This window comes from Mus musculus, chromosome 7 (genome assembly GCF_000001635.26).
Source record: "Mus musculus strain C57BL/6J chromosome 7, GRCm38.p6 C57BL/6J".
In the NCBI taxonomy this organism is placed as follows: Eukaryota; Metazoa; Chordata; class Mammalia; order Rodentia; family Muridae; genus Mus; species Mus musculus.
Window position 1 is genome coordinate 101,496,928 of NC_000073.6, and position 20,577 is coordinate 101,517,504.

A 20,577-nucleotide genomic window follows, 5' to 3' on the forward strand; every position below is an offset into this window, starting at 1 on the left:
GATGGGAAGGAAAGTATTTCCCCCAAGGTGAAGACATTGCGGAAGTTGTTCATCTTGGCAACAGAAGGTTGGTTGCCACACTTGCCTTGGCTAGTGTCAAGCAGGGGTCTGGGCTTCAGCTTTCTGGAGAGAGGAAACCCCAGTGTTGTCTTAACTCAGCCAGTGCTGCCTTCTGGGTGCTGGGGCCAGCCATTTTGACTTCTTGGAGCTTGTTGTCTGGGGACAGGCAGGGACACACCTTCAGGCCACCAGGAGCCAAACAAAGTAACTGCAGCCAGCAAGTGCCCTGGAGCAGCAAGGGGTGGCCCCCCAGTGGAGAGAGCCTTTGAGTGAGGCTTTGGGGTAAAGGTAGGAGGTGGGAAGGCTGAGGAAGGAAAGGGCAGTAGGAACAGCATGAGCAAAGGCAGCAGGAGAGGAGGCGAGAGCAGAGAGGGGATGGAGTGGGGAGAGGAGTGTGAACCAGCGAGGCTGAAGTGTGAGATGTGTACCACCAAGGAAGATGTTACCTGGGGCTCAGAAGTTTCTGACAGACATTTCCTCATCTGCTCAAGGATCCCGACAAGAGCGAAAAGCTCTTGAAAGGACTTTAGAGCATATCACTGTCCAATTCTCTAAGCCTGAATTTCCCCAGTCAGGTAGAAACACTTCTTAGGACGCCTGCTCCCCAAGGCACACACATCTGACAGCTGCTCCCTGGGTCACAGGATCTTTCATCTCTCCGGAGGCAGCACAGGCAGCCATGGGGTACCCAGCTGCTACCCAGTCCTGAAGGTAGAGGGGACAAAGGAAGAGGGAGGACCATAAGTCATCAGCTCCTTCCTTGATAACTCCAAACTTTTATCTGGGTCTCTGCTGTCGGTGTCTATTGTCTACACATGCATGCATGCAAGCAGGCAGGCATGCACGCACCCACGCACACATTCATCCAAGACCTACTTCCTACTATGGAGCACTGCGCTATGTTCTGGGAACACAGAAATGACCAAGCTAGGTCATCAGCTCCCGCCTTCAGACCATTTGTCTGGAGGGCATGAAACAGGTGGTACATGTAAGGGAGGATTGCAGCCGCTCACAAGCTGTAGCCAGCAGACCGGGTAGTCCTGTGAGGAGCACTGGGTTAGATGGAGCTGCAGTCAGCAAAGGACCTGCTGAGCAACGTGCCATCCAGGTGCACAGCTGAGTGCCGGAGTTCTCAACTTTCCCAGCTCAGTTCAAGGCGCCTTGATTGCACAGTCTTTGTGTGGAAAGCCTCACTCTGTTTCCCAGTTCTGGGAGAATAAGTCTCTTTGAAGAGTGGGCGGCTCTTGGTCTCTGGCATATGATGCTTTGCGCCTGCTCCCTGTCCCCTAGCCCTGCCTGTTAGCTCCTTGCATGGAGTAGGGTGTTCATGACATTAGTCATGCTGAACTTGATGGGAGTGGGCCTGGTAGTCTGGCCAAGTTTTTCATTCTTTCTAAACCCTGGTGCCCACCGATTAGCATTTCCCACCGAACCCCAGACACCCACCTTAACATTAGCATTTACAAGGGTAAATGTTACCACATGGGAGTGTGTTGGGGGGATGAACTGGTTTGTGTTATGAAATGTCGGAAGTATGGGTGTGGCTCTTGGGTGTATGAACTAATTTCCTGAGTGTGTACATGTGGATGGTGCAGGCAGTGGTGGTGTGTGTGTGTTTCCATGGGGCAGTGAATGCAAGTGTGTACATGTGAAGGGGCCTAAGGTTCTTGCAGCAAGTACCTGTGTGTGCCTGAGCATGTGCTGACTGGCTGGACTGAGGCAGCCCAGCAGTGCATGCTGGGATGAGGGAACATCACAGTTTCTTCTTTTCCCTCAGCAATTTCAGCCTCACAGTTCTGCTTCTGGGTCCAGGCCTTTGGGAAACCAAGGAGTTGGTTCCCCCACTGCTCCCAGCTCTAGAGGGGTCCCACCTGCTCCTCTCCCTGAGAGATGGGGCTCTCCTCTACATCCTAACCAGAAAAGGCCAGCACAGTTATGTAAACAGCATGCAGCTTCAACTCAGTCCTAACCCTCCCACCTCCAGTCTCCTCCAGGTCTTCCTGGCTCTAGTCTTGCTTCCTGTCATTTACCTTCCGTCCCATAGATGACAGCTATCAGATCTAAAGTTTACCACAGCATCCTAAATCCCAAGTTCTAGGCCCTTCCCTCAGTGACTCCATGGACTTTACTCCCTATCCCAGGGACCTCATCTTCCTGTAAACCTCCCACTTGGCTCCTAATCAGGACAGCCTTCTATCTACAGCGCCCCCTTCTGCTTGTACTTCCAGCGCAGGAAGCCCCCCAGATCCCATTCCCTCTAAGAGTCACAGTCTGTCTATGTACCCCGACCCCCTCAGGTATAAGGTCCCACACCCCCTTCCACGCGTACCCCGACTCATCCCGCTCCTGGCCAGCCTGTGAGCTTCCTGCTGGTCTCCTCCTCCTCATCTGTTCCTGGCAGGGGACCCAGCGCAGGGAGGCAGGCAGGGGCTGCTGGGTGAGGGAAGCAGGATGAAGCCCACACCCCCTGCGAGCACTGTGGGAGCCCCACAGGTGGCGAACAGCTTTGAGTAAGCTAAGGAAGTTGAGACAGCAGGTGGGGAGGAAGCCTTGTTGGCGGGCCACCATGGGTCCCTAGGCTGTCATCTCTGCTTTTTTCCATCCCCGTTTCTCCACATTTCCCTCTTAAACACCCAAGAGTGCTAGAGGAAGAGCATGAAAGATGGCTGAAGTGAGCCCTGGTGACTAACTAGCACAGGGACACAGGACAGGGGAGGATAACCGCGTGGTAAGAATGAATCTAGAGAGTCAACATGGAAGCGGGAAGGGGAGGGGTGGATAGAGATGTCCTAACGCTGCTACTTTCTGCTTGATGATTTTCGGAAGGTCCCCCACCTCTGGCCTCCCTGGCTCATCTGTAAGGGGAAGATTGCATCTCCCCATGGTGAGAACCATGTGTAAGGCAAAAAGCACTCCCTCCCTCAGCCCATTCATCTGTGCACAGCTTCCTGGCAGGTGTCAGTCATGCCTGGGCTCCCTTCTTTAACCCCAGATGTAAGGGCAACTCAAACCCCACTCAGAACGGATGGAGCTGGAGGCTAAAGCCAATTCCACAAATCCTCTAATCAGGGCCTGAAGCGCTCCGTGTGTGGACGATGGAGAAGGGTCTGAGGTCCGCCTTCCTGACTCTGTATACCTGGACTGGGCTGTCTGTGGCACAGTTTGCTCCAGGAACGGAACAGTAAGCGTGGAAAGTGATGGGACAGACAGGAAAGTTCCACTCTTATCACCTGCCCTGGACGTCTTCCTTGGGAAAGTCACCTTCAGAGCTAGCTGCCTGGCTTACATGGAGGTCATAGACTGTATTGGTGGCAACTGGTGTTGAGCTGGCCACGGGAGGACATGCAAGTGAAGACAGACTGGGGAAGGTCACATCTGGTCGCTTCTCCCTTCTCTCCAGGTGCACTGTGGCCAGCTGAGTGACAGTGAGGAACAGAGCTTGCAGGTGGTAGAGAAGCACGTGAGTCGGGTAGGATCGTGGTAACACAGGGGCTGCTGAGGATCCTTACCAGAGCTTGTAGGAAAGACGATCTGGCCAGAGAGCTGGACAGGCCTGGCTTCTGGTTCCAGCGTGACCACCTTGAGCAAGCAGTTTCACAACTGAAGATGGGGTAACATAGCGCTAACTTAGCTGGGTTAGTGATGAGTCAAAGACCCTGTGTATAACTGAGGCTCTTTTCTGCCTAATGTTTCAGGAGTCTGTGATCTTAATCAGGGTGGTGTTAGACAGGAAATCTGATCCTCTTTTGAAGAGTCTGCGAGCGGGGGTCCGGGGGCAGCTATACTTAGCCGTGGAAGAAGCGAGGCTCTAAGGACAGTGGGAGCTCCTAGGAAGTGGAGGGACCAGCGGGTTGAATTGTTTGGAACCAGAACAGGGATAGGCAATGAACATTATGGGGGACCCAAGAGGGATTTGTTTGAGCTAAGGAGGGGAGTCAGGTAGTGACACTGAACGGCAAGGTCATGCTGACCACTCGGCCGTCCCCTAGGCTCTGGTAGCCCTGCGGAGGGTGCAGGCCCTGCAGCAGCGCAGGCCTGAAGCTGTTCAGAACACGTCAGTGGATGCCTCTGAAGATCAAAAGGATGAGAAGGGGTACACCGACCATGACCGAAAGATCCTGCAACTGTGTGGTGAGGGCCAAACTCGGGCAGGTCTATAGGATAGGGTCGATCCTGGAGGGGCAGGGCCAGGTCTCTGGAGTGGGCGGGACCTGAGAGGTGAGTTATAACACAAGGCAGAACCCAGATAACACTTGGAAAGCATGTGGGTGTTCTGGGTGGTCTTGTGGAGCCTGAGGCGAGGTAGGGGCGGAGCCTGAGAGTCAGGGGTGGAGCCTTAAGCAAGGCAGGGGTGGAGCCTGAGGAGAAGCAGGGGTGGAGCCTGAGGAGAGGCAGGGGTGGAGCCTGAGGAGAGATGGGGCGGAGCCTGAGGAGAGACAGGGGCGGAGCCTGAGGAGAGACAGGGGCGGTGCCTGAGGAGAGGCAGGGGTGGAGCCTGAGGAGAGACAGGGGTGGAGCCTGAGGAGAGACAGGGGCGGAGCCTGAGGAGAGGCAGGGGTGGAGCCTGGAAGCAGCCCCCAGGCAAGGCAGAGCCCTCTCTGATTTCAGCCTTGTTCTTGCAGGGGAACTCTTTGACTTGGATGCTACTTCTCTGCAGCTCAAAGTCCTTCAATATGTGAGTCCCTGAGCATCTATCTCCTCTTCCACCCTCTCTCTCTCCAAAGACCAACAGACCCTTGACCCCATCACCTCTGTTCAGATTGGGACACCCCACCCTCTCTTCTCTTCTACAATCCTGAAAAACCCAGAGAGGCTAGCGGGTGTTCCAGCCCCGCCCTCAGCCTGGCTCTGTCTGTCCCCCTGCAGCTGCAGCAGGAGACACAGGCCACTCACTGCTGCCTCCTGCTGGTGTCGGAGGACAATCTACAGCTTTCCTGCAAGGTGAGGGTTCAAGTCCACGGTGAGGCGGGGCAACCCGTGTCTGCCTTTCCTCCCATAAACCTGTCTCCATTCCTGGGTCCCACAGGTCATTGGAGACAAAGTGCTGGGAGAAGAGGTCAGCTTTCCAGTGAGTTCCATCTCCATCCTCAGCATTGGAGCCTGCAGGGACCAGGAAGGCCTAGCAACTGGGGCCACCTAGATGTCTTGGTGGGAGCAGTCCAGGTCGTGAGAGCTACTTAGAAGAATTACGAAGGAGCCCTGTCTCTCATGATCAGACTCTAGTAGAAGCAAGCTCGTAGAGGAAGCCTTAGATGAGACAGGCTTGAGTGTTTCTAGACACGAACCTGTTAGAATCTCTTGAGATCAGTGAGACTCTTTGGGGTCTGCTTATCACTCTCTAGTTAGGGAAAACCCTCAAGTTCACTATTGATTACCAAGTCGTCCCTCTCCAACCCCCCCCCCCCACTTCTCTCCTCTGCTTCTCAGCATCAGCTCCATCCATTCCTGAACTGTTCAAAGGGTTTGTTGAAACTTCCAGACTTGGAAGGCAAGGATGGGTTGACCCAGGGAGAGCTGGGCCAACGGGGTCTCTCTTCACTTTCCAGTTGACCATGGGACGTCTGGGGCAGGTGGTGGAAGACAAGCAGTGTATCCAGTTGAAGGACCTAACCTCTGTAAGCCATGGCCATGCTGAGCCAAGGGAGAGGGAGGGGGAAACCCTTTGCTCAAGCCCCAGTGTCTTTGGAATGGGGTAGCCTAGAGATGGGGAGACAAGACCCAGACTTGGTGACACCCTGTCCTCGTGCCATAACGGGCTTCGGAGTGTGGTGAGAGCTAGGGAAGAGGCACACTGCCCCTCCTCACTGTTCCTTCATCTCTGCAGGACGATGTGCAACAGCTGCAAAACATGTTGGGTTGTGAGCTGCAGGCTATGCTGTGTGTCCCTGTCATCAGCCGAGCCACTGACCAGGTGGTGGCCCTGGCTTGCGCCTTCAACAAGCTTGGAGGAGATTTGTGAGTTTGAGAGTGGGGGTGTCATGGCACTATGGCAATAGCCCCAGGTTCTAGGGGGTCTGAAGTGGGAGGATCACGGGAGCCTAGAAGTTCCAGGCCAGCCTGAGCAACATGTACATAAGCCTGCCTCAAATAAACAGTGGCCTGAGGAGGAACCCACATTTTGGTCTGAGGGCAGTCAGAGCTTTCCCTAGAGCTCTGTGCCTGAAGGGGGAGAAGGCATGGTGTGTAGTCCCAGTGTGAAGAGTTTCATTAGCTGGCAGATAGGAGCTTCCTGGTAGCATGCAGGAAAGGAGAAAGGGGCCGAGAAGGCCATCTTCCCTGTCCTCTCTGCTGACCCCCAGCCCGACTTCCAGCTTCACAGATGAGGATGAACACGTGATCCAACACTGCTTCCACTACACAGGCACGGTGCTCACCAGCACCTTGGCCTTCCAGAAGGAGCAGAAGCTCAAGTGTGAGTGCCAGGTGAGTGCCTGCCTTGAGCTTTTCCCAAGAACCTGCGCGCGCCAGCCCCAGAAGGCTATCCACGAGGGTGATGCTGCCTGGGTTATCTAGGCCAGTGGCAGCACTGTGGCTGGGTAACCTAGTGACCTGGAAGTCCCTTAAAGAGAGAGAGGTCAGTATTTCCCTGGGCTCTAGGCATTGTCTGTGATTGCCCTCTAGTGTCTAACACGGGCACTACCACAACATCTGGGCAGCCAGAGGCAAAGGTGGCAGCCGTTTGAGACCCAAGAACTTCACTATTCTTCCCCAGCTCCTTCACTTAGTACCCAAAGGGTTTCATTAGGCACGTCAGTTGCCAGCCTGCTCTAGGAGCACTTGGGAAGGGATGAGAACATCCCGGGCCATCTTTACGATCTTCACTTCCTCCTTCCCAGGCTCTTCTCCAAGTGGCAAAGAACCTCTTCACCCACCTGGGTGAGTGATGTGTCTCCCACACAAGGCGTTTGGGGAGGAGGAGATGTGGAAGAGATGCTTGCCTGGCATTCCTCAGGTCTCACGTGCTTCTCCTTCCCCCTCCTCCAGATGATGTCTCTGTCCTGCTACAGGAGATCATCACGGAAGCCAGAAACCTCAGCAACGCAGAGATGTGAGCAGAAGTGGGGTGGTGCGGGAGGGGAAGTCTCAGCCCTCACCGCCTCTGCCCCCTCCCTACCTTCTTATCTGACATTTCCTTCTGCCTGGGCCCTTGTTTCAGCCAGGACAGCGCTAACTTTGCTTGCCATGGGTTTCTATGAAACCTAGTAGGAATTTAAAACAATACAATACAAAACAAATAAAAGGCAGATGGAGAGATGTTTGGAATTGTCCAGCTCCGAGGAGAGTGTCTCACTTTAGGACACTTTCCAGGGTCTCAGTAATCGCTACACTAGCCATATGTGGTGGTTCGAGAGGCGTCAGAACCCCACGAACCAACCTCTTCTCTCCACAGCTGCTCGGTGTTCCTGCTGGATCAGAACGAGCTGGTGGCCAAGGTGTTCGATGGTGGCGTTGTGGACGATGAGGTGAGGGAGTATGGAGGGTGTCCGGGAGTAAGCAAGAGGACCTGGGGGAAAAGCCACATTTGAAAAGTGTCTATACGGCAGGCTAACTTCTTGCTTTCTATTCCATCCCTGTTTGGGCAGAGTTATGAGATCCGCATCCCGGCGGACCAAGGCATCGCGGGCCACGTGGCGACTACGGGCCAGATCCTGAACATCCCAGATGCATATGCCCATCCGCTTTTCTATCGCGGCGTAGATGACAGCACTGGCTTCCGCACGCGCAACATTCTCTGCTTCCCTATCAAGAACGAGAACCAGGGTGCCGACTCGTGGTGGCCAGGGGCGGGGCCTGAAGGGGCTGTACGGGGGTGGAGCCGGGGCGGGGACTAGGGGAAAGTGGTTCTAGGGTCGGAACCTAAAGAGCCAGGGATTGTCTAGTCTTGAGCCATTTCTTCCAGAGGAGTTAGGAGAAGGCAGGTCTCACTGGACCCCTTCACCAGCGATTCCCATTTTCTCTCTCTTCCCAGAGGTCATTGGTGTGGCTGAGCTAGTGAACAAGATCAATGGGCCATGGTTCAGCAAGTTTGATGAGGACCTGGCCACAGCCTTCTCCATCTACTGTGGCATCAGCATCGCCCACGTGAGGGAGCGCTACTGGGGCGGGGAGGGTGTCCTTCTTCTATCCCCCACATCTGCTTTCTTCGCTCTGGCCTGTCTATGCTCAGGGCTCCGATCCCAGCGAGCGGGATGCTATGCAGCCCGCCATACATGCTGGCTGCCTCTAGTCGTTCAGCATGCAAAGCTGGGGATACTATTTCTGGTCCTGTCCAACCAGCTTCTGAGGATCATGAAAGAGAAAGGAAAAGAAACAAAACAAATCAAAACCCCACCTAGTTCTGCTGGGCTAGATGGGTATATATATGGTAGTACGTGATAGTATGGGCCTATAACCTTAGGATTTGAGAGGGAGTAGCAGGAGGGTGGAGTTCAAAACCTTGGCTACCTAGCAAGTTGGAGGCCAGCCTGAGCTACATGAGAGACACTGTCTAAACAAACAAAAACCCTAACACACACATAGAAAACCCTCTTGGTAAGATTCCCTACCCACCCCAGCAACTCCAATCTACTAGTCCGTATCTTTGTAGCAAACGTTGGATCTTTCTCTCCATACTTTTGGCATCTCTAGCCTGAAAATCCAACCTAAGTACCCGAGTTAATCCCTGCTTTCTGATCTTCTCCTCCAAGGGCTACCAAGTTCAGGGGACAAAGTGCCTCAGGTGTTAAGAAACTGGGGAAGGCCAGTAAGAGAGCTGGGATTAGCATCGGGGTGGGGCCTGAACACTGGGCTATTGCTAATGGCTTATACTGGGCCCCCAACGGGAGAGGAAGGAGAACTTCTGCAGCCTGACCCGTTTGTACCAGTTCCAGGCATTCTGAGGATGTCACAGCCTTCAGCTCCAGCCCCATCTTTTCCATTTTCTCTCCTCAGTCTCTCCTATACAAAAAGGTGAATGAAGCCCAATACCGCAGCCACCTGGCCAATGAGATGATGATGTATCATATGAAGGTGAGGCTTGCTTGGAGCTTCTGTACATCTTAGGGTCTGGGAGCACCTGCTCCACATGTCTTCTCTGACTCCCAGAATCCTCTGCAACCCAGGTCCAGGCTAAGCTTGGCTATTGCTGGCTCTTGAGACTGGGAAAACAGACCCACACCAATACCTGGCCTCTGCTCTACCTAGAGGGCTTCCCCAACTTACCCATAATCCTCTCTCAAGCTTTTTTCTTAGCCTGATGTGAAGGCAGCCAACAGGCTTTCACTCAGGAGAAAATTTGGTTCGGACAGCTACCCCCACCCCACATCCAGAGAGTATGCCCGACTTGGGTAATCCCTGAAAGCTGAAAACCTTGCTCAGGGCTTTCCCCTGCCACTGTCTGGATGCAGTGGCCGTGCACCCCTGCATGATCTTAATTACTGGTACCCCAGTCCCATTACCAGGCCTGGATCAGAAGAGCTACCTCAAGTCTTAGCTTAGAGCATATGACAATCACTGTTTACTGGGTCATCTCCTCTCATCTGTGTCCCAAACTTTGGGAACAGGCACAAAGCAGTGGTATGTGGGATTGCGATTAGATACTAGAAGGCTCTCCCCGAGAGACAAACTGATAGACTTGGTGTCTGTGAAAGGCTAGCTACCAGGCATTGGAGTATCACAAACAGGCATTCTTTTTTTTTTTAAAAAAGAAAGATTTTATTTATTTATCATATGTAACTGCACTGTAGCTATCTTCAGACACTCCAGAAGAGAGCATCAAATCTCATTAAAGATGATTGTGAGCCACCATGTGGTTGCTGGGATTTGAACTCAGGACCACTGGAAGAGCAGTCAATGCTCTTAACCTCTGAGCCATCTCTCCAGCCCACACACCAGCATTCTTTATCTTTGCCTAGAATTGTCAGACATGGATGTGGTCATCCGGGCATAGGCAGGGGGCACAGGCATGTGGGCTGCAGTGCTGTGGTGATCTTTCCAGTGGCATATATAGAGAGTTAGTATCCAGCTTGGTGTATGCTGGACAAGGGATACCGCATCTGCATGGAAATTTGATGGGAGAGCACCAGAGAGGGAGGAGGCCATCTTCTCATGCCTGGCTTGCCTGCTCTAGGTCTCTGATGATGAATACACCAAGCTTCTCCACGATGGCATCCAACCTGTGGCCGCCATTGACTCCAACTTTGCCAACTTTACCTACACGCCTCGGTCTCTGCCTGAGGACGACACTTCTATGGTAAGCTGGCCCTTCCCAGTCTAGCTGGGTCATGGGGGTGGAGGGTGGGAAGTATAGATATCAGTTAGATGTGCATAAGAACTCTCGGGTGAGGCAGGAACTCCAAGGATGGTTATGGAGTCTCCTTCAGAGTTAGGCCAGGTATGCCTTTCACCATTATGGGGTCACAGGGTAGCCTAGGGGACAGCAGTGGGCTGGATGGTGCCCCAAAGCTGCCCGTTCCTCTAAGATCATATGTGGGCTTGCTTCCAAGAAGTCTTAGCTTTTGGGCCCCTTAAACTTTGGGTAGTTCACAGTTTGCCGCATGCCCGTTCACCTATTTAATTGTCCTTTAGTTTAGGTTTAGAATTCTAAGACTCTAAATTTTGGGGTATGAGGCATCAAGAGAGGTGGAGATAGATAGGTCCCACATCTTGATAGTGACAGTCTCTCTGACTTTCTCTCTCTCTGCTTTTCAGGCCATCCTGAGCATGCTGCAAGACATGAACTTCATCAATAACTACAAAATTGACTGCCCAACTCTGGCCCGGTATGTGCCCCGCACTGCCCTTGGAGCAGAGCCCCAGTTTCCCCTTCCTGTTGTCCTTAAACCTCAAGTCCATTCCCCCAAGCATTCTTGAGGGGGGGAGACTGGATTTACAGTGATGGGGAGGGCTCTGTGAATCAGGATCCATTCTCAGACACTGGATCGTGGATAAAGAAAGGCAAGAAAATGTGACGGGCAATCTAGAGGGCTTCCTGAAGGAGGAGAGGCTGAGGCCCCTCCCCTGTTTTGGCTCCTCCACCAGATTCTGCCTGATGGTGAAGAAAGGCTACCGGGATCCACCCTACCACAACTGGATGCACGCCTTCTCTGTCTCTCATTTTTGCTACCTGCTCTACAAGAATCTGGAGCTCTCCAACTACCTCGAGTAAGTGGCCGCCCCTCCCACATCTTCCAATGATGAGGTCCCACTCATGCGGCAGGTCCTCTACCTGGCCACTCATCCTGTCCTTTTCACTGGGGGGGGGTGTGCTGTACAGCCCCCACCTTCCATAAGGGGTCTGCTCAGCCATAGAGAATGACAGACCTGCTTCCCCGAGGGCTGCCACACTCCAAAGGAGAGCGGCTTACCGGAACCTTTTGACCGGGTGGCTCCTGGGCATCTCACCCAGCTGTCTGTCCTCTGATGCACCCAGGGAGGAAGCCTTGGTGACATTTCTCTTTTCTGCTCCCTACCTAGGGACATCGAGATCTTTGCATTGTTTATTTCCTGCATGTGTCATGACCTGGACCACAGAGGCACAAACAACTCCTTCCAGGTGGCCTCGGTGAGAGCCTGCCCTCCTCACAGTGGGGGCCCTTGGCCTTGCCCTTCTCAGCCTGAGAAGAGATGGCAGCTGGGGCAAGAGAAGAGAGCAGTACCCTCAGTGGGAGGGGCTCCCTCTGATCCCCATAGGAGGGGTAACTAGAGCTTTTATGGACTTTTCCAGAAATCTGTGCTGGCCGCACTCTACAGCTCAGAGGGCTCTGTCATGGAGGTAAATTGCCATCCTGCCCAGCCTCTGTTCTGAATCCCCAAAGCTAGTCTTGCAAGCTAGACTGTTCTCAAACCATGCTCTCTAGCCAGGCTGCGGGAGTTGTGCCTCGTGGGCTTCAGTTTCCTGAAACAGGCATAGATTTGGGGTGAGACTACATCTGCTGGGTCAGCCTGAACCACGTTTGCAAAGCCGGTGGGGACAGAGCAGGCCCGCCCGCCCCCTCAAACCTGCCCCTTTAGGCCAAGCCAATTCTAATCCCCTTAGTTTAGCCTTAGATTGTGGGATGGGGCTTGGGGTTGAGGGTCGCTGGTCTGCTCTCCGTCAGCCTCTTGGGTCAGGGATGAGATCGGAGACATCTGAATTTCCTGTGCCTTGTGCAGGTCTTGGTTCAGGGTGGGAGCCACATCTTCAAGGTCACCTTGCCCCAGGCTGTCTCCCATAGCTCCCCCTCCTGAGGTTGCCCCTAATAGCATACCCAACCCATAGAGATATGCTTCTGCTCGCTGTCTCCCAGGAGGCCTGGTGGCAGCCATAGTCCTGCCCTTTGTCCCTTGGGATGAGCTTGCTCCTCCCCCGAGTGACAGCCCTTCACTGTTGGGAGACAGGGCCTTGCCCTTGCCTCCTCACTGCCTCCCCTTGTCAGCAAACAAATATTTTCTGCATGAATTAGTGTCCAGGACATCAGGGGATGGTTTCAGAATTCTTCCAGCCTGTGAAGCCAGCCCTCTGAGCATACCTTATTGGGTCCCTTCCTGTGACAGCTAAGGGATCTGAGTCATGCAGCTGGCTGGGGACTTGCCCAGGGCCATAGAGGGCTCAAATAGAGCACTCTCAAAGGGAATAGGGCTCCTAACTCTCCTTTCTGTCTGCTCGACTGAGCTTGGGGGCCAGTCCCTGCCTGTCTTTCCTGCCTCTCTGATGCCTCTGGTGAGGGGCGCACTTTGACCCAGTGGAACCCGTCTCTCATCTCCCTACAGAGGCACCACTTTGCTCAAGCCATTGCTATCCTCAACACCCACGGCTGCAATATCTTTGACCACTTCTCTCGGAAGGTGATGGAGCCGTGCGCCGGGGGGGGGGGGGGGTGCTTGGTGGGAACCATGAACAGGCTAAACAGAGGGGGGTGAGAACTCCCTCGGAGTGGATTGGATGTGTGCAACAGGGACCATGACAGCCCTCCCCTGACACTCTCCAGGACTATCAGCGCATGCTGGACCTGATGAGGGACATCATCTTGGCTACAGACCTGGCACACCACCTCCGCATCTTCAAGGACCTGCAGAAGATGGCTGAAGGTGCCGCACACATTGCTGGGGAGAGATGGGTGGTTTTGGTTTAACATGGAGATCTGCCCACCTGAACATCTGAAGTGGCTTTGTCCTGTCCTTGGCCCATTCCTGGCTATGGTGTCCCTGCAGGCAGACCTACTACTGGTCACCTTCCATTGGGTGTGCTTTGTTCCCATGGGATGCTGTAGACCCACTTTGGGACAGGCTGTGGGGTCCTCGTTCTCAGAAGGGACAAGGGACCTGGGCCCTCCTGCTTGACTCCATTGTCCCCCAACAGTGGGTTATGACCGAAACAACAGGCAACACCACAGGCTTCTTCTGTGCCTCCTCATGACCTCCTGTGACCTCTCTGACCAGACAAAGGGCTGGAAGACCACCAGAAAGATTGCAGTAAGAACCAGCCCTCCAACCTGAGAAAGCACAAGCTATGCTCTCAACCCAGCTCTGTGTGCCCCCACCAGCTCTGTGTGCCCCCACCAGCTCTGTGTGCCCCCACCAGCTCTGTGTGCCCCCACCAGCTCTGTGTGCCATCACCAGCTCTGTGTGCCCCCACCAGCTCTGTGTGCCACCACCAGCTCTGTGCACCCCCACAGTAGCCTGAACAGCTCTCTGTGCTGGATTTAGCCTGGTTGTATTTTGGGGAGTCAGAAACCCAGAGTGCCTCAGAGCAACAGATGAAATGGCCCAGATGTGCACTGAACTCACCCAGGGTCACGTAACAAATTAGAGGCTTCTGGGAAGTGGGCAGAATGCAGACTCTGTACTGTACCATCTCCTGTTAAGCTAGCGAGGGTAGGCCCTGGGTGGGACTGAGACATCGGGCCTCAGTTTGCCACCGTGGGAATGGATTCTGGTGGACAGATGCCACTCACAGGAGGTGACGTCACTGTTGCCTTCTAGGAGCTGATCTACAAAGAGTTCTTCTCCCAGGGAGACTTGGTATGTGTCCCGTGGCCTCAGGGTAATGGTGTGTGCAGAGGGAGGGGTGTTCCTGACATGAGGCTGGGAAGGTTTGGGTTAGCTGGCTCTACCTGGTACCTGATGGAGGAGCAGGAGGGGCAGGCCTGATGATCTGGTGTCTATAGGAGAAGGCCATGGGCAACCGACCGATGGAGATGATGGACCGTGAGAAGGCCTACATCCCTGAGCTTCAGATCAGCTTTATGGAGCACATTGCCATGCCTATCTACAAGTGAGCTTGCGGGGCACCGCTGGACCGAGTATAGAGAGGGCGGGGCAGCCTGTATCTGCCTCAGCGTTAGAAAGAGGGCTGTCTCTGTATCCTCAGACCCTGGTGGGAAGGGGTCTTTACTCTGTGCCAACCCCAGGCTTCATATCCTTACAGAAGTGCTCTTTGGGAGTGGGCATCATCTTTTTTGCTGCCTGTGCTGTTTCCTGGCCTGTGACCCCATCCCTCCTACCCCCAGGCTTTTACAAGACCTGTTCCCCAAGGCGGCAGAGCTGTATGAACGTGTGGCCTCCAACCGTGAGCACTGGACCAAGGTGTCCCACAAGTTCACCATCCGAGGCCTCCCCAGTAACAACTCGCTGGATTTCCTGGACGAGGAATACGAGGTCCCCGATTTGGACGGCACCAGAGCTCCTGTCAATGGCTGCTGCAGCCTCGAGGGCTGAGGGATCCCCTCTAGGGACCCTCCCTGCCTGGCCCTCCTTTCACAACTCTCTACCAGTCTGTTTGATGCATTGGGAACCAGAGCCATGGGTCCTGGGTTCTAGGCCAGGATGTCCCCTGTGACCCGGCACATGCCACCCTTCCTGGGCTTCTTCATCTTTCTCATCTGCAGAAGGCAAGCAAGATTACCAGTCCCACACAGACTTTGCCATTTGTACACAAGAGCACAGTAGTGACCAGGGGCAGTGGTATGGGTCTCTTCTGCACCTCTGACTATCCATGCCCAGTCCTGCCCAAGCCGCTCCATCTCTTAAGCAGCGTCACAGAACGTCCTGTGACCCCGTTAGAGCCCTACTAGGTCAGTACCCTTGTTTTCCTGGAGGAATCCCAGGTCTCTGGAGACTCCACGATCCTCACCTCATGGAAGGAGGAGAGACTGCTGATCGAGCAGAGGATATAAAACAAGTCACCAGCTGGAAGTACCCTGAGGGTGCCTCTGTGCTTTTGGTAGGATTGGGACCCTTGGAGGAAGCTAACTGCCAGGTTGCTCAGTGCTCTGCAGGAGGAAGTGCTCCAGCAGAGAGGCTGGGAATAATGGGCAGGAAGAATTGTCAAGCCAGGAGACAGTCCTGTACACACCCACACCCTTCAGGCAGTGTGACCTGAAGCAAGTCCCTTTCTCTAGCTAGGCAAGACAGAATCATTAGACAGCCTAGTCTCTCTTCAGATCAAAGTCTCCATAGTTGTGTGGAGTCCGTGAGTGGCCGGGCATGCTCTGCTGCCCTAAGGCACAGAGAGCCTAACTTTTCTTTCCTCTGAGTGTATCCCCTTGGTCTGAGCCCCTCTCCCATTCCTGCCACCAGAGAGGGGCCTGGCCTCTCCCCACAGGGCTTCTCTCCTCTTCAAGGCCATATCCATATGTGCCCCCCGGGGCCTCAGGAGACTCTCCCAGGGCTGGGCCTCTTGGGTGAGTGGCCACTAGCTTCTCTTCTGTTTTGTTCCCTATGTGTCGTGGGTGGGGGAGGGGGCCACCTGCCTTACCTACTCTGAGTTGCCTTTAGAGAGATGCATTTTTTCTAGGACTCTGTGCACCTGTTGTGTGTGGTCCCGTGGGCTGAGTGCTTTGTACATGAGAATAAATCTATTTCTTTCTACCAACCCTCCCACAGGAGGTTGTCTGTGGACTCTGTACATTAGGTAGATGGGAAACAGTTTGCACAGGAGAGTGTCCCTAGAATCTCTCTGACTAACAAATCCTTTTCCCCTAGTCCTTACTCCCTCTTCTGCGACACCCCTGTTCTGGGGGGCAGGGTGTGTCATAGGCCTGTTGAGATCATACCTGGGCCATATATGGGGGCTACGGATTGTCGGCACACAGGAGGTTCAGGTATGGAACAGTGAGAAAACATCAGTTGACAGACTGTGGACTTGAGAGAAAGACCTGAGAGTCAGAAGCAACCAGGGAAGCCACTTGGGGGAGGTGACCTGTGGCTCCTTCTATACCTCTGCATGCTAATCTGCCGCAGTCATGATACCCAGATGGCCAGCACTTTGACTTCAGAGCCTCTTTAGCTGTGGGGTTGTCTGGGTAACCATCAATCCCACATCCTTGTTGCTCCCGAGTGTGTGGAAGGGGTCCCCATGTGTGTGAATCTCCATGCTAGATTTGATGACGGTTTGTGTCTGTGGGCCTTGCTGGATGAAGAGTGGACCTGAGAGATGCTGGCTTGCACAATAGTGCCCTGTGGTTGCACAGAGGTCTGGAAAACACACTGGGGAGCTGGGGTCCCTGTATCCCATGAATGTTTGCTCATTCCTACCCTACCCCTAGTGTGGGGGAAGGAGCTCTGGCATGACTGTCAGGGTGATCAGGATAGCCTGAGGATGTCAGGGATGATGACCAGGTCCAGGCTCTGTGGGGGAAAGGCTCTCTCTGCAAGGAGCCTGCAGGCATCTCTCATAAGGTCATGCAACACAAAGCCAGCCCCATCGGCCTCTTGTAACTGTCCTGTCTTCCAGACCTAACCGTTCCAAATGGCATTTTATCCAAACATCACAAGATTCCGTGGCATAGACGCCACTGGCCCATTATGTAGCCGATTGGTCCAAGGTTTGGAAAGTGCTTTGCCAGGGCTAGGCTGTGAGCCAGCCCAGCATGTCTGGCTCCTCTCCAAGGCCTCTCCTTCTATAGAATAGAGAAGGCTGTCCCGGAGGACAGAAGCTCCATCTGCAGGTGGAGCAGTTCTGTTGTGGATGCTTAAGGGTGACAAGCAAGGGGTTGGGCCCCAGAGAAGGAGCTGGGATAAGAGGACTGTGTGCACACGCATCCTGGGAGTGAGTGAGCTGATTCGGCAGTGAGTCTCTGAGGCAACAATGACATCTGGTAATAAAAGCCACTTTTAGAGGGGCTCAGCCTTTTTAAAAGGGGGTTGTGATGAGTGTGGCGTCCTGGTTGGGTGACCCAAGGGTGGTCCATGGCAGTCAAATGGAGTGAAGGTAATAGGGTGAGAGGGGGCACAAAGAGGCTGGTTTACAGCCATGTTGCAACCTTCTGGTGGTGGCAAGGAGATAGGTGTAGAGGTGGTGCCAGATCCAAGGAGACAAGCATTGAGAGGAACTGGATTCCCCAGGGAGATCCTGGCTGCCATTGCTCCGGAGCCCAGGCTCTGGCAGGGTCAGGAAGATGGGAAGGTAGCTTGGGTATGGGGAGCTGGGAGGGATATTTTTGCCAAATTCACATTGGAAGGTCCTCTCCTGAAGCACCAAGAGCTGTCACTACAGAGGCACCTGGCCTTGTAGTCCTCACAGCCCCCCAGGGCTTTCCCTTCTCTCAGGGCAGGACAGGCATCGGGATTTCTCCCAGGTGTCAGTTCTCTCCAGAATTAGAAAGGAGGCCCCTTGCTGGAATGGGAAGGAACTGGAAAGGAGACTGTGCCACTTCACAAGGGGAGCCACGTGTGAGTGTAATCTCAGTGCACACGGCACAGCTAGGGTGCTCTGAAGGGAAACATCAGGGTGAGTGAGAGTGAGTCCCTGTGGGAAGCAGAGGGCACCATCATGTTTGGAGACTGGTGGGTCAGGTGTGACAACCAATGTAATGGTGGCTCCTGACAACATGGCTGCCCTTCTCAATCGCTAAGTCATCTAGGGAGAAACTACAGAAACGTGTGAGAAGTGTGGGACTGTAGGAGCCAAGGACAGTATCCAGGATGCACCGGGTGTGAGGAGAGAACAAAGGGAGAAGCAAGGATGGAGGAGAGCACTCACATGCATGCTCCTGGCCACCGCCACCATTACTGCCTGCCCTGCCAGCTGTGCATACATCCTGGGAGAGGCCTCCTCATGGTGCTGCCCAGAGAGCTCCAGTCTGGAAATCCACAGCATACTAACCGTGGTTGTGGGGGAGCTTAGAGCTCAGCTCTACCCCCCACCCCCGCCTTAAAATCAAGACCCCCCCCCAACACACACAGAATACAGCTTACCCCCAGGGTTCTTCTCCTCAATGGGTGCCCCCAAGGCAAACACCTGCTCATGGGTCAAAAGAGTACACCGGTTCAAAGAAAGATGGAAAACCAGACAACACAGAGAAATGAGAGGCAGACTGGCTGGAACAGATGGGCCCTGCTCTAAAATAAATGCTTTAAATTTACTTAAGGAGATAAGGGAAGATAATAGCAACATGAAGTTAGAGCAAGAAATCATTATAAATGAGCCAAGTAGAAATGTCAGGCATGAAAAAAGAAAACGTTTGGATTAGGGAAAGCTATCGGTGAGAAGGCTGTGGTGGCGAGAATGGTGAAGTTTGCCATCAGCTAGGCCAGCTCCTATCAAAGGCAGCGTGTGGGGGAGGGACCAGGAGCCAGTGTGGCAGGGACGATAGGAGCTGTAGAAGTTGGAAGTCCCTGCATCCGGATGACAAGCATTTCAGATGAGGGGAGAGGGAATGTAGAAAGCTGGTGGTGGAACTGGGCTTTGGGGCTCATGCCTGGGATTCCAGAGGCCAAGGCAGGAAGGACTGTGAGTTCAAGGCAAACCCAAGATACAAAACAAGTTCCGGGCCAGTTTGGATGACATACAAGAGCTTGTCTAAAAAATATGAGTTAAAAAGACTGGATGTGAATATACTTTTAAAAAAAAAGACCCAAGGGAAACGAAGACCTAAGATTAATGGGATCCGAGTGTATCCACCAGCGAACATGAAGAGAAAAACTGAACAACCAGATACATCAGTTGAGGATTTTCTGATCACTAATACAGAGAAAATCAAGAAAATGTCCAGAAGCAAGACTGAATCAGGTTGTCAGAATTCTCAACACCGTCCAACGCTGGTTGGAATGCAAAATGGCGGAGCCAAAGCACGGCTGCGCGCATCCTGCACAGTTTGCGGTACGCGCCAGCTTCCTGCGCGCACAGATGGAGAGACTAGCTAGCCGCACGGCACCAAAGAGGATTCATAGGCCACAGTGTTTGCTGATCACAAAATAATAAATGAAATGTTAATAGGTATGATAATCAAAATGAAATACTACATTTCTGTAGGTTTGGGAGCTAAATGCCATGTTATTAAGTCTCTTGTCAGTTAAGAAAAAGTATTCCTTATTTTTATTGTAAGGTTGTTAGAATTAGATGGTGAAAACCCTTTACCACATCACAATATGGCCGAAGCAGTACTTAGTGAAATTTACATCTTTAAGGTCATTTATTAGAAAAGAGAACTAATTTTTAAAGATGAGTGAAATAAGCGAGCTAAGCATTCGACTCCAAAGGCTGAGACTAAAGGAGACAAGGAAACACGGGGCAGAGACGTCAGTGACAGCGAAGACTGGCAAAGCCATCAGCTTGGTCCTTAGAAAAAATTAGTAAGACTGATATTTCGTAAAAACACTCAAGAAGGAGGGGGCTGGAGATGGCTCCATGGGGAAGGCCAGTAGTTGCTCCTGCACAGGACCGACATTTGGTTCCCAGTATCTCAGCCACCCACAACTCCAGTTCCGGGGGTGGGGGGCGGCATAGTGCCCCCTCCTGGCTTCTGTGGGTACTGTAAGCATGTGGTCCATAGACATACATGCAGGCAAAACACCCATACATATAAAATAGAAATAATTAAATCTTAGAAGAAAGAAAGATGAGAATATACTAAGTATAGGGGAGGGGTGGAAACACAGAAAATAGTTACAGATGCAAAAGGATAAAAAAATCATAATAACAGATGGTAACAAATAGCCATAACTTTAGAACCTGGATGAGACAGAACTTTCTTTTGCTCTACTCCTGATTTCACAGGTACATTTGTTTATTGTTGGCCTTATTTCCTGGTGGAACAAAATATTATTCATGAAGTCTGCACTTATGCCAATATCATGAACTCTTTTCCTTCTAAGTAGTTAGTGCTTTATTTATTTATTTTTATTTATTTATTTATATTTTGTTCTTTCTTTGGGGGGGGGCAGGCTTGCACTATATAGCCACGGCTAGCCTTGAACTCACTATGTAGACCAATGGTCTTAAACTCCTAGAGATCTGCCTGCCTCTTCCTCCTGAGTTCTGGGACTAAAGGCATGTGCTGCCACAAAGCTCCATGTTCCAGTTAAGTTCTTTGGTCCATCTGACACTGGCTTTATGAAGGCAACAGGTAAGGACTCAGACTTGCATGTGTAGAACTATCCTTTTACTTCTGGAATAAAGGTACTTGATTGTGGTTTAAAACAAAACCTAGACAGAGTGAATACATTTCTAGAAGAATATATAACTCACCGAATATATGATTCAAATATATAAATATGTATTAAAGGGATGAAATTATAACTCATAGTATCCTCTGAAAACCTCCTCTGAGGGCTTCA

At 52.7% G+C, this 20,577-nt stretch overlaps 1 protein-coding gene across 16 annotated transcripts in view; it reads left to right on the plus strand.

The window, feature by feature from the left end:
* Nucleotides 1-15,902, plus strand: part of Pde2a (phosphodiesterase 2A, cGMP-stimulated) — a 91,139-nt gene extending 75,237 nt beyond the window's left edge. For 7 of the 16 annotated variants that reach the window (NR_152192.1, NR_152193.1, NR_152194.1 and 4 more), the window contains 25 exons: nt 3,461-3,520; nt 4,050-4,191; nt 4,683-4,735; nt 4,927-5,001; nt 5,087-5,128; nt 5,607-5,675; nt 5,885-6,015; nt 6,372-6,483; nt 6,897-6,936; nt 7,045-7,108; nt 7,451-7,523; nt 7,644-7,821; nt 8,030-8,142; nt 8,992-9,069; nt 10,169-10,291; nt 10,750-10,820; nt 11,080-11,202; nt 11,515-11,602; nt 11,765-11,812; nt 12,790-12,864; nt 13,008-13,107; nt 13,379-13,491; nt 14,002-14,040; nt 14,187-14,293; nt 14,529-15,902. Coding sequence is in view for 13 of the 16 variants with exons in the window: in NM_001008548.4 (NP_001008548.1) it covers nt 3,461-3,520; nt 4,050-4,191; nt 4,683-4,735; nt 4,927-5,001; nt 5,087-5,128; nt 5,607-5,675; nt 5,885-6,015; nt 6,372-6,483; nt 6,897-6,936; nt 7,045-7,108; nt 7,451-7,523; nt 7,644-7,821; nt 8,030-8,142; nt 8,992-9,069; nt 10,169-10,291; nt 10,750-10,820; nt 11,080-11,202; nt 11,515-11,602; nt 11,765-11,812; nt 12,790-12,864; nt 13,008-13,107; nt 13,379-13,491; nt 14,002-14,040; nt 14,187-14,293; nt 14,529-14,736 (2,325 nt within the window). In the remaining 3 variants the exon portion in view is untranslated. Of the gene's footprint in view, nt 1-3,460; nt 3,521-4,049; nt 4,192-4,682; nt 4,736-4,926; nt 5,002-5,086; nt 5,129-5,606; nt 5,676-5,884; nt 6,016-6,359; nt 6,484-6,896; nt 6,937-7,044; nt 7,109-7,450; nt 7,524-7,643; nt 7,822-8,029; nt 8,143-8,991; nt 9,070-10,168; nt 10,292-10,749; nt 10,821-11,079; nt 11,203-11,514; nt 11,603-11,764; nt 11,813-12,789; nt 12,865-13,007; nt 13,108-13,378; nt 13,492-14,001; nt 14,041-14,186; nt 14,294-14,528 lie in introns of all 16 variants that reach the window. The other 9 variants (XM_006507525.4, XM_006507524.3, XM_006507526.3 and 6 more) reach the window with 3 other exon arrangements.
* Nucleotides 15,903-20,577: the final 4,675 nt, after the last annotated feature.